General features: G+C 35.5%; 1 protein-coding gene across 2 annotated transcripts in view; it reads right to left on the bottom strand.

Moving 5' to 3' along the window:
* Positions 1-1,222: 1,222 nt before the first annotated feature.
* The window catches only part of LOC113068386 (ephrin type-B receptor 2-like), a 47,942-nt gene continuing 35,896 nt past the window's right edge, over positions 1,223-13,268 (bottom strand). Inside the window, exons 6-16 of one of the 2 annotated variants that reach the window (XM_026241131.1) lie at positions 10,455-10,579; positions 9,698-9,860; positions 8,628-8,736; positions 8,450-8,514; positions 7,521-7,634; positions 7,001-7,248; positions 6,216-6,431; positions 5,968-6,117; positions 5,543-5,736; positions 3,437-3,592; positions 1,223-3,253 (exon numbers count right to left, since the gene is read on the bottom strand). In XM_026241131.1, coding sequence (XP_026096916.1) covers positions 3,145-3,253; positions 3,437-3,592; positions 5,543-5,736; positions 5,968-6,117; positions 6,216-6,431; positions 7,001-7,248; positions 7,521-7,634; positions 8,450-8,514; positions 8,628-8,736; positions 9,698-9,860; positions 10,455-10,579 — 1,649 coding nt within the window. In that variant the 3' untranslated portion in view covers positions 1,223-3,144. Of the gene's footprint in view, positions 3,254-3,436; positions 3,593-5,542; positions 5,737-5,967; positions 6,118-6,215; positions 6,432-7,000; positions 7,249-7,520; positions 7,644-8,449; positions 8,515-8,627; positions 8,737-9,697; positions 9,861-10,454; positions 10,580-13,268 lie in introns of both variants that reach the window. The other variant, XM_026241130.1, reaches the window with a different exon arrangement.

Consider the following 13,268-nt stretch of genomic DNA (forward strand, 5'->3'; position numbering starts at 1 on the left):
ACTGACCCTTGCTCCATATTTTATTGAAGAAAAACAAAGCGGGCCACAAATGTTCATTCATAGAAAATAAACCAATAGCATTACTACAAATTATTCACCTGTAACATCATTCACAGGGTTACAGTAAATGTACATTTATACAAAATCCAGAGCCTCCTGCTTCACTCACAGTGGTCAAGGTGGACAGTAGAGTGCGTGTATGAGGAGTTATTACCAATGAAAGTTTGTGCATATTATTTTATGCGTGTACATGGCCTAATCCACAGTCATATATTCACCACAGAGAAACTGATTCTTTATCAAATAGAAAGTAAACCTGGAGAAAAAAATTGCCACATTACAATTAAAAATGGTAAAAAAAAAAATAAAAAAAAAAGATTGAAATGAAGGTATTTTCATATATATTAACATATGTACATTCTTTTCATACAACCATTTTATTACCATTCTGTTGTTATGGTACTAATGGCATATTAAAAAATTAAAATTTTGTTAAAATTTCAAATAAAAGGGGAAGAAGAAATGATTTTGCAATAATAAATGATGTTGCTTACAAAACATTCACTTTTAGTTTTACATTTAACATATAGAATGTTGCCCAACAATAATGTAAAATGTATGTATTAAATGTAAATTGAAAGCATGGAATATAGATATGAGCATATTTACCTAAATATTGCAGCACATAGTCATTAACGGTTATGAGTTTGTCAGGCAAAGCTTTACAAAGGACACAGCAGCCTGGCTCCCATTAAAAGTCAGTATGCCTACGAGGAAAACAAGCGAAAGTCGGTAAGAGATTTTAGTGCTGAGAGAGTGATTAAAACAAAAATATGTGAGATTCAGACGTACTAAGAAAGTGAACAAGAGTATTTTTTTTATACATGTGTAAAGTGTTTAGACATGGAAGACCAGGTAACAAGTTGATAGGAAGCACTTTCACTTTAGAGAGACGTTGTCACAGTGTCAACTCAACAACTATTTTGGGTTACAAATGTGCTGTGCTCCAGGAAGAGCAACAGACTAGAACTGTAACTGCTTATTAACCAACACTGTATTTACTGAAAACAACAAAAAAGCAAGCATGTATTTCGCAAAGTACTTTACAATAATGCTGAATATGTCATGAAGTTTGTGTAAAACATGTCAAAGATATTATATATATAGTATATATATATATATATATATATATATATATATATTAAAACAAATTGTCCAGGCACGGCCAGTGAAGTCTTTTCACTTAATCCAGGCTCAAACTGTCAAATAACCTTTGCCACGGCACTAAAATTCAGATAAACTGCACAAAACTATAACAGTAAGGAAGAATATCGATGTTAAAATTCATAATTATTATAAAACACATCTTTCAGTTAAAGCAGACTTAAAAGTCTTTTGTAATATGTCTTTAGGTCTCCCAAAGGTCTGTTCTCTTTTCATCTCATTCTTCAATTTCATAAGCAGCTTTTTGTATGTGCAGCGCTTCATTGGTGCCAAGAACTATTTCATGTGGACCGCAAATAGGATACAAAATAAGGCCTGAAAATAAAAGTGGGACCGGCCAAATACAAAATTCAAGGGAAAGACGGGATCATTTAGAAGAGTTCAAAATCTAGCTACTTTCAAGCTAATCTTGTTAGATAATAGTTTGTCAAACTTCGAACAATTCTTACAAAAAAAAAAAAAGATGGGATTAGTGCCTTTAAAACAAATTGTACCCTAATTGTAAAGTGCCAGCATGTACTGTATATATGCACAAACATAATTATATATGTATACATATACATAAGTATAAGAAATTGTCAAATATTTTTCTAAACATGAAAAATTAAGACTAAGGGACACATACTATTGGGATAGAAAGTAAACATCAAATAAAAACCGGCATGCACACTCTATAAAAGTCGGCAGGCTCTGTGAGGAAATCAGCACATGAAGTGCTTCTGATATGTGACAAGAACATCTATAGTACAACACTGGTGCATGGTTATATGGATAATTGCAAAGTAATGGTGTTACAAAGCATAAAACAAATAAATAAAACTCATCAAGAAAATAAAAAATATTCATCACATTTCTTTGTAAAAAAACAAAACAGACTGAACCAGTACTGGTTGCTTTACCTACTATTCACATAGTTGTAATTTTAACAACAGTCCTCATATTGGCATATTCTGCCAGCACAAGATCCATCAAATGGATCATTCCTCATCATACATGAGCATCACACATGTATAATTGCTTCTCCTTTTTTCTTGCTATTAGTCCATAGTCCTTTTCAGATGCACACTGAGACAATGTTTTTAAATGTTAAATTTTTCAACGCATTTCTGGTGAATATGGCCAAATCATATTAAAGAGTAAAGGGGCTATATAATCAAAATCGGATTATTTCTCATTTAATGAATTTGCCCGGAATAATAATTATCATCTTTATAAGATAATTTGTGATGGTGGCTACATTTACATGGTTGAACAAGCTTTGCAACTCTTTTATTCTGCACATGGAAACGCTCTGAATAAATTTATACCCAATATAACATATCATGATAAAAGTGACTCCATTTTATTCTAATTCTGTGAACTGTGAGATATTCTTCTAATATTTGAATTTTAATAGTATAATGGCTGCACTTTATAAATGCTTTTCAATGGACCTAGAAAATGCTTAGAAATACTTGAGCAAAAATAGTTACCTGGCAGGTGATTTAGCACATTTCAGGATGTAACAATAGAGAAAGCTGCTTAGAGCGAGGAATTTACATACAAAAGGCTATAATTTTTTATGCAAATGGTATATTTGACAAAGTGGCCACCTTAAATTATAAATGTATTTTAATTGTCTATTAAATGACAGATATACTAAAATTCCAAAAGACATGAGAGGTTTTTATGTGGTTTATCAGATACACTGCAAAGGCAGAGATAATACTGGAATATAAATTTGCATTTAAATGCAGCCAATTTAAAGGATTCATTTGGCCATTGCAAAGACTACAGGTTGCCTTCAGTGTGCTGGTGCAGTATCGAGACCATAGCGGTCTTGTGGGGATCTGCTCTTGATCATCCCTAGAGAAAGTGACTACTGCTGGGCTCTGGAGGTCCACAGGGGTCTGGTGTGCACAGACTGCTCCCATCCTCCACTCAAACCTCCACTGACTGGATCTGGTTCATTTGGGCTCGCATCATCTGCACACTGTTGAAAATCTTCTTCTGGTGGCCTGCTAGTGTGACTCCCACCTTCAGAATGTCACTGTAAGGACAGAAAGAGGGTGTGAGAGAAGCAACTGCATAATGTCACAATAAAAGAAAGATCTAAGCAAACAAGACTATCTATCAAATTTACAGTAATAGGTTCCTGGTGGCTAAAGCTGGAACTGAATGAAAATGACTGATGTGAATATGTTGAGCTATACAGAAGATAGCGAAAACCTACTCCATATTCATCTGAGACACGGCTTCAAAGGTAGTGAGGTCTTCGTTGGCAAAGTTCTCCTTGTACTGGCCCATTTTGATGGCATCCAGCCATTCGTCCACTGTGCTGAAGCTGGAGAAGTCTGGTGTGCTGCGGTCCAGCAGAGGTAGATGTACGCTGCAAAACAGCACCAGAATCAACTTCACTCGGATGAGAATTATATCATGTGTATCATGAGTTTCTTTCTTCTAATGAACACAAAAGATATTTTGAAAAATGTTGGTATCCGAACAGTTGAGGGGAATCATTGTATTGCATATATATTTTTTCCTAATATGGAAGTCAATGATGCCCAACAACTGTTCGGATACTAACATTTTTCAAAATATCTTTTGTGTTCAACAGAAGAAAGAAACTCACACAGGTTTGGAGCAAGTGGAGGGTGAGTAAATGATGACAGAATTTTCATTGTGGAAGTGAACTTATCTTAAAAAAAAGAAAAAAAAAAGAAAAAAGTGTATTCTGCTAAACTAGAAAAACCCCACCATCTGACCCAACTAAATAAATTAAAAAGGAAAAACTGTATCATACACTACCAAACTAAAGTTTGCTCACCGAGGCCGCATTTATTTGATCAAATTGTTTTTAAAACAGTCATATTGAGAAAGATTAATACAATAAAAAATAGAATTACTATAATTTAATATTTCATTTCAGCATCATTACTCCAGTCTTCAGTGTCACATGATCCTTAAGAAATCATTCTTAAGGATGAACTTACACTACTTGTTTTGAACCGCGCCTGAACGTGTTTGATCCCCAAAGCACGGTTCGTTTGACTAGTGAGAGTGATCTGTGCCATCATTAACATATTTACTACTACGCTATACTTTTCAGTAAATTTAATTAAAACAACAAGATTAAGGTTTATAATGGCTCTCGTTCTTACCTTATTGATAAACAGGAAATGTAGTTTGTGAGTAAAACTGTAAATTATTTCATTAACCTCAGCTATCTCCGTAATAATTTGCTGATACATACAAGTGAAAATCAATGATAAATTAATTATTATTAATTATTCGGCAGAATATTAGCGAGAGTGGTTGTCTCCGGTACCTCATACATGACGGAGTGGAGAGGAGGGATAATCAAGCTCGGGCTAGGTTCAAGGCAACCGTGCATAGTGTGAGTACACCCTAATATGCTGATTAGATGCTCAAGAAACATTTGATTACTATAAACTATAAACTATTTTTGTTACTCTTCAGTCTTTACATTTTTCTAAATACCTTATATACACATTATAAATGTTAGAAATGTATGCTGAAAACACTTTACAAAGACTACGTAGTAATACCGTTAAACTGTTTTTAACCATTTTTGTGTTCAGGATTTTTTGGGTGGGGATGAAATCTGTCTCAATGACACACTGGAGCCTCGTCTAACCCTCTAATAACTTGAGCTCATTAGCATCAGTGGTTCACCCGCTCAATCATGAGTTACTGTCATTAGCGTTAAATTACTACAGCCTACAGCTTGCTAGCTAGCTATGCATTCGTAACGTAAATACATATTGCCAAACATGTATGGCTGTGTAAATCTAATTAAGCAGCCAGAGGTCGAATCCATTCAGATTGTAGCAGTATTTGACAGCTGAGAGAGATGGTTTTCTTGCCAGTGGGCGTGGTTTAAGCGCAGAGAGTGGACACACATCCCTAGCGTTTGAGAGCAGAGAATAGTGCGTAATTTTTCAAGATTTTGATACCTTATTTTATTTATTTGGTGTTTTTTATTCAAATTTGGAGGGGGATTAATAAAATTTTTCCGTGTTGTGACAAACAATCACATATTTAATATTGTTTACACTGATATTAAATGATTAAATACAGATTCAAACTGAGCAAATTTAACTTAAAAAAACTAAAACTAGATTCTAATTATAAAGTTCAGACAAATGGCTGTGGTAAGAATACTGAATTCTAATAAGATTGATTGTTTAAATTTTTTGCAATAACAATTCGTTTTTTTTACGATTATACGGTTCAGACTACTGAACTGAAAACAATTCAGTGCTCAGTGCTTGCTGGCCCCTTCTCGTCCGTGTTGACCCAGAATTAAATCTCTTACCCTGAAGAGAGAGGAGTGGTGGCCTTCAGACTGCCAGGATTACGGATCATCTTATCCAGAGAGTTAACAATCTGACTGAACTTCGGACGGTTGTTTCGGTCCTTCTGCCAGCAGTCCAACATTAGTTGGTGCAGTGCATTTGGACAGTCCATAGGAGGAGGTAACCTATAATCCTGCTCGATTGCATTTATTACCTAGATAAATAGGAAGATAAATTATTTATTAAACATGTTATACTTAAAAATACATCAATTTAACAAAACAATAAAAATGTTATACACATGTTCATGTATGCACTTTCAGGTGGTGTTTAATGACACTGTTCGTCCACTAGGGGACATCCTTATTCAGCTCTTCATGGAAAAATAGAATAGAATCTGTAATCATCAATATGACTATGCAATCATATAAGAACTGATTCATACATCTTGATTGCTCATGTCCCAGTATGGTCGCTCTCCATAGGACATGACCTCCCACATTACGATCCCATAGCTCCACACATCACTCGAGGACGTGAACTTCCTGTATTGAATGGCCTCGGGAGCAGTCCATCGTATTGGAATTTTCCCTCCCTTTGTGGACATTGAATTTAATAAGAAATATTATATTAGCATGAAGTAGATGCTGCCACATAGCAACAGTCCATATAACCCATTAGACAGACACTCACCAGGGCGCTTGTATATGTAGGATCTGATGTGTCCTCTTCCAGAAAGCGAGAAAGCCCGAAATCGGACACTTTGCACACTAGATTGCTGTTAACCAGGATGTTGCGGGCAGCCAGATCACGATGTACGTAGTTCATGTCACAGAGGTATTTCATGCCAGCTGCAATGCCACGCAGCATGCCAACCAACTGAATGACAGTGAACTGGCCATCATTTTGCTAAGATACAGAGATATATGAAATATATTAAAATATAATTCAATTTTGTGCTGATGACAAATGCTACACATATGTTTCCTCTCTACATTAAGAAAAAAAAAGCTTTTCTAACATTTTTATATCAGCCTTTCTAACAAAACATCTTTGTTATGTGAGCTTGTGGCAAAATCTTGTGGCAAAACATCTGGACTTCAGTCTCGGCAGACACATCTGGGCCCTGTCCAATGGGATCCTGGGTCAGTTTAAAGCAGCTCAAGTATTGATATCACGCACTGTGAATTAAAAAGCTGTTGTGTGGTTATTGTAGGTTATTTTTTTTTTTTTTACAAATAACCATGATTATATGGCTCGTGCAGCCCAATTAAAAGTAAAAAGAAGTGGGCATGTTGATTTATTTCACTTGTTAAACAACTGAATGATGGTAAACTGTGTGAACAGCGCATAAAATGGCATCGGTAGCTAAAAATGTTTTTGACACTAGATGTCAGCAAGTCAAAGACAACTTATAAAATTGAAGTGCACTTTCAATGTTACTTTTGTTGTTTTCTTGCAGCAACAGTGAAGCTTACCCGAAGAAAGGAGTCCAGTGATCCGTTCTCCATGAATTCAGTGATGATCATTACTGGAGTGCTCTTGGTCACCACTCCTTCCAGGTGGATGATGTTGGGATGGTCAAACTGCCCCATGATGCTGGCTTCGCTCAGGAAGTCCCGCCGCTGCTTCTCAGTGTAGCCTGATTTCAGAGTCTTAATGGCCACCAGAATCTCCCTCTTCCCAGGAAGCCTGAGATTACCGCTACATACCTCTCCAAACTCACCTTAAAAGGTTAAATTATTAGACCAGTTGATTGATCCAGTTCAGAAGAAAACAATTAAATTACCAGCCCAGCTTACTAAAACGTTTTAACAATAATCAAAGGTGTAAATGTATGCTTTGCTAGATTTCAGCTGCTTTCTAATTAATGGTCGATTTGCTTATATGTAATCTAGATGATATGCAAGATGTGGGTTAGACTGCAAATCAGCACTCTATGCCATTAAATCTATGCATATTCAAATATTCCTTATTTATGTGAACAGTGAAATTTACCTGCACCAATGACTTGCTCGATTTTCACACAGGTCACGTCTATTTCTTTGGCGAACTCACGCACCGCCTCATTGGGATCCTCATATGTGAAAGGATCAATGTAGATCTTCATTCCTGGAGCCACTTGGAAAGAGAAACAGGAGCTGCAGTGTATGCACCAAATATATTGCCTATACTGTAATAATAGTGTAATGTTGATTCTCAAAAGACAGGGTGAGACAAAATCCAATTTTTTAATTAAATTTTAAATTAATTTTTCTATTTTTTTTAAAGTTTTGAAGATCTTCCCTAAAAAAAAATCAGATCTCCAAAATAACACAAATGTACAAGCATTATATTATGTTATATTACATTATATTTCTGATACATGTATTTAGTTACACACACATATATATATATATATATATATATATATATATATATATATATATATATATATATATATATATATATATACATATTTATATACACACATATATATATATATATATACTGTAGTTGTATTTATAACTTACGTTTTGTCCCATATCTTAAGAATCAGTGTTGTATATTCACAGTAAATGATTTTTCTTATTGAATTATCTGTCAACATTATAACACCCATCAATGAAACAGAATTGTATGGCACACTAAATAATAAAGTATTCTAAACAAGCAAGCACTTTTGGAAGAGGAAATGAAGCAAAATCGAATTATGGTCAACTACCTTATTTTATCGACACGTGAACCAATTTGAATAAACTGAAGTTCATAGCGTGTCATTTTGTGGCAAAGATCTTCAAATTGTAAGTCAATTTGTGCCGTGGTTAAAATGTTGTTGATATGTGCTCTGCTGTTTTCATTTATTGACTTGAGCCTTGTTTAAAAAGATGAAGTAAATATTATAAGCACAAATGAAATATTATAAAGCCACTGAATGGTTTACTCACTGTGGCCGCTGGTGTAATGCTGAAGCTTGTCAGTGTATTCAGATTCTGTCCTGTCACTGCCTCTCCTGATGAGACCCCAACAGGAGAAGAAGGAAAATGTCAGAAAAAAGGGGCTACTTTGAAACATCTGTTCAGTTTTGTTTAATCGATTCCAGATCATGGTAAGCAACAGACTCACCGGTTACAGACAATAATGAGCACAACCACAGCGATGAGAAAAACAACACCAGCAACAGCAGAGCCGATAATGAGGGGCAGCTTCTCCTGCAGGCTGGAGCTGTACTCCTCTTCAGATGTGTACATGGTAGACACAAAATCAGATCAGCTTTTGTTATTTTTCATCACAAAAAAAAATCTAACATTTAACTTGAATACAATTAAAAAGTCACTTTGCATACTGTCCTAACATGATCCTAACTCTAACATGCTAATTAAGTGCTGAAGAAATATTTATTATTATTTGTAATAACATTTCATACTATTATCAATATTGAAAATAGTGCTGCATGATATATTTTCCCCAGGGTTCTGCCATGAATAGAAAGCTCAAAAGAACAGCATTTATTTGAAACGGAAATCATTTGTAACATTAAATGATTTGACTGTTCATAAATGTCTCTACTGTCACTTTTGATCAATTTAATGAATCTTCCAAAAAACATTCTTACTGAGCCCAAACTTTTGATCAGTAGTGTACACGGAAAACTGACTAAATTTGCCACATTTTATATCACAGTTTTGTTAAATTCTTGATTCTGATTGGCTGACAAACCTTTACAGGGTGTTGACTCATCTTTAGCAATTGACTGTCAACACTTTTTTTCATGTGTGACATTTTAATAACAATTTGTCAACAGTCACTTTCTGGATTTTGTCAGATATGCCTCAGAATATTCTGATGCCTGCTAAACACAAATAAATGCGTTTCCAAGTAGCAGAGTGTTCCCTTCTGTCAAATGTTTTCATTTTCGTCAAAGTGAACATGGCTACACGTCTCAGATTAGTATAAGAACAAGCAACATGCTGCGATGGCTTGGCTATTTGCTCATGTTTCTGGCTTTGCCCTTGACACACAGATCCCACATTGTGGTCCAACACACTGTGGTTAAAGCTATTTCAGAGACTTGAAAGTGGTTTTTAACCAGACTATGGCACCTGACTTGTAAAGAAATAATCTGACTATTAATTGGGAAAGCAGAAAAGCAAAACCAACATGTCTATTGCCAAACGTTTGTTAAAGTCCAGTACCTTCAGTCATTGTTTGGAAGTACATCTTCCCACTTAAACGTCCAAAGCCTGCCACCGTCCTGGCCCGCACCTGGAAGACGTAGATGGTCCCCTGCTTCAGGCCCCGGATCACCGCTGTATTCGTCTGACTCCGCAGTAGAGAGGAGTTCGACTCTGCCGTATTCTAGATTTGAACCAAAGATCAAAAATCACATACAACAAAATCCATACAGAAGCAATTAAAGTCATGTTTAGAATAATAAAATGGTCCACATTTTAGAAGAAATGTCAATGATTCAGTTTAATTTCTTTTGGTTTTGCTGCTTGACCAATTTAGTTAATTACAATTATGCTAATGCAACAACTTGTGAACTTTCATTTCATTGCACATAGTTAATCTAAGTTAGCACAATGGAGGTTTACTTAATATACTCTGTTGGTACTACATTAGCAATTTCATTAGCATAACGGGATGTACAGAAATCCAGAACTTCACAGACACATTGGAAATTTGTGTTATTCATGTAGTGTTTTTAATTTAGTTCTTCATTGAAGTTACTTCATTTAGGGATCACAGGCACTTAATGTGGCCTGAGCTCAGATTCCACTCTTAATTAATCTTAATTTAAGCTTGTATAAGAGCATAATTCATTTATCCCAAAATATTATTATTATATTTATTGAAACAGATTTTTTTTAAGTTCACCTCAGTTGAACTTCATTTTTTGAGAGAATAGCTGGACAATTTCCAGTATGTTTGTATTTGATGATTTATTACCTTCTCATAATACTGCAGCTCATAGTCCAAAATGACCCCATTGGGCTGGTCTGGCTGGGACCAGGACAGTGTGATGCTGTCCACGGTTCGACTGACCTGATGCATGATTGACACAGCAGATGGAGCTGTAGAGAAGGTGATAAAAAAGGTAACGATTGAATGAGAAATAAACATAGCTGGATACATAACGTGTGGGAATTCATCTAAGAATCTTTTCATGAGAAATTAATTCATAATAAGGATTACATTAGAGAGCTTCTCAATGCTGAATGAGTTTAGATCACAACACAGAATCTCAGCCAAGCCAATGCCCCTCTTTTTATTAAGAACATTCAAATGAATACATCGCATAATCCTTAATAAATAAATTAAAATGAATCACGAAAATCCCACGTTTGTATGCTCCATAAAAAAAATAATATTTTTATTCATTAAGTGACAGCAAAGACTGAAAAAAGGTGATTTCAAATCACTTCTGTTCTTTATTCATCAATGAGGCCTGGAAAATGATCAGTTTTCACAAAAATATTAATCAACACAACTGTTGACTCTGAATGAACTCCTTTTGTGAAAGCATTCTTCATGCAACAACGCTTAGAAACACGGCAACTAAACTCAAAAAATTAACAGCATTTTATTATAATAGTTTTCTCATTATAATGCTATGCATATGACAGTCCCATAGTTATTAATATTATGCATCGTTTGTCCTGCTTGTGCTGCGCGCTGAAGAATTCAATTCAATTCAATTCAAGTTTATTTGTATAGCGCTTTTTACAAAACAAATCGTTACAAAGCAACTTTACAGAAAATTATGTTTCTACAATATTTAGTAGTAGCTAGTAGTTTGTGCACATTTGACAGGATTTTAGAAAAACTAAAAAATAATAATAATACAAGACGTAGTCAGCTAGGCGATGAACTATCAATATTATTAATTAAGTTATTATATGATTAAGTCACACATTTAGGAATAATTGTTAGTTCTGTTTGTTCATTCAGGGATAGCATCATCTGAGGTCCTCTGAGGGTCAGCATCATCTCTTCTCAGGTGTTCTGGATCCAGACTGGAGCTTGTGTAAATCCTAGTTACCACGGGATGTGAATCCCGTGGCAAAACATAGAAACAAAATACAGACATCATTAGCATAGCTGCTGATCCAACAAAGTAAAATTAGTTTAACCCAAGCTAATGAATAAAAATGCACCTTTGATCAGATGCAACTACACTCACAATTAAAAAGATACATTATTCGAATGCTTGGCGAAAGAGATGTGTTTTTAATCTAGATTTAAACAAAGAGAGTGTGTCTGAACCCCGAACATTATCAGGAAGGCTATTCCAGAGTTTGGGAGCCAAATGTGAGAAGGCTCTACCTCCTTTAGTGGACTTTGCTATCCTAGGAACTACCAAAAGTCCAGCGTTTTGTGACCTTAGGGTGCGTGATGGGTTGTAACGTGGTAGAAGGCTAGTTAGGTACGCTGGAGCTAAACCATTTAGGGCCTTATAGGTAAGTAATGATAATTTGTAACTGATGCGGAACTTAATAGGTAGCCAGTGCAGAGACTGTAAAATTGGGGTAATATGATCATATTTTCTTGACCTCGTAAGGACAAATACTTTTCTGCAGCGCAACTCAACCAAACGCATCTCATAAGAGATAAATAATATACACTACATATATAAACCGACCGAAATTGTTTGAAATTACTTGTACCCTACCTGAAAAATCCTTTTCAGATTCTTATTTACAGCAATTATAATACTAGACTGTATATTAAATTATTGGGAGAAAACCGGTAGTATATGTGAAATTAGAGATTGAGCACCCTCATAGATAAAATGGCATGATCATAACACCTCTGCGAATATTCGAATGTGAGGTTGGGAGTCAAATCAGGCTCCTGGAATCAAAGCATCGAATCATCGCCTATTTGGGGTCACCCCTTAATATTACTGGTTTTAGTACTGCACAAGTACAACAGCATTTCCAACAGAGGTCACCTATGATGTCTATAGTTGTGGAGCTCCCATGTTAACTGCCCACTGCCTTGTACTCAGTTCTCTGGCACCCGTGCAGCTTTGGATATAGAGGAGCCATTATATCAACTGCAGCTTCAGGCTGACTACTAAAACAAAGACTCTGGAAGCCCATGTAACACTTCATTATCATTTACAAGCTTGAAACGAAAAGACAAGCGTGAAAGCTGGCAAACACTATCGCTGCTAGTAAAACTGCATTTATGGTTTAAAGATCAAACAAATCACAGTGCCTTAAAGCCAATCGATGCCTTGAACAGGGTTCAGCTGGAGCAGCGGGTGGCAGAGTATATGCTCCTGGCATGCTTACTTGGGTTTGTGGGGAGGAAAGTGATTCGGTTTATATGCCAAGTACTGATTCCCTAGACATGCATGATAAAATATAATAGGTAAGATCATATCTGAGCATTTTAAGACCATTTTAATATTTTTCTAAATAAACTGGTCAAATAAATGACACTGATATGCTTTCACGTGTGCCATCTCTGTATAATTAGGGCTGTTTTAAGATGTTTTATACATTGTATTTATAGTTGGCATAAAGTTGATGGTTGATCGCTCAGAGAGTTCAAGGCCTCGGGTTATTATACTTTCTCTGTTGCTGATCAGAGCTCAGGAATATTAAACGCACAATGTTGTGAGAAAAATCCGTCTTGTGCTATTTGGTTTCTCTGTAAACTTCGATCCTGAGCTATGATTAAGTGTTTTTCCATGCACTAGTTTCGATGGGCAGAACAGGCCCTGTGTCTTGATTTACTGCACTGAATGATGGG

This window comes from Carassius auratus, linkage group LG44F (assembly GCF_003368295.1).
Source record: "Carassius auratus strain Wakin linkage group LG44F, ASM336829v1, whole genome shotgun sequence".
Lineage (NCBI taxonomy): Eukaryota > Metazoa > Chordata > Actinopteri > Cypriniformes > Cyprinidae > Carassius > Carassius auratus.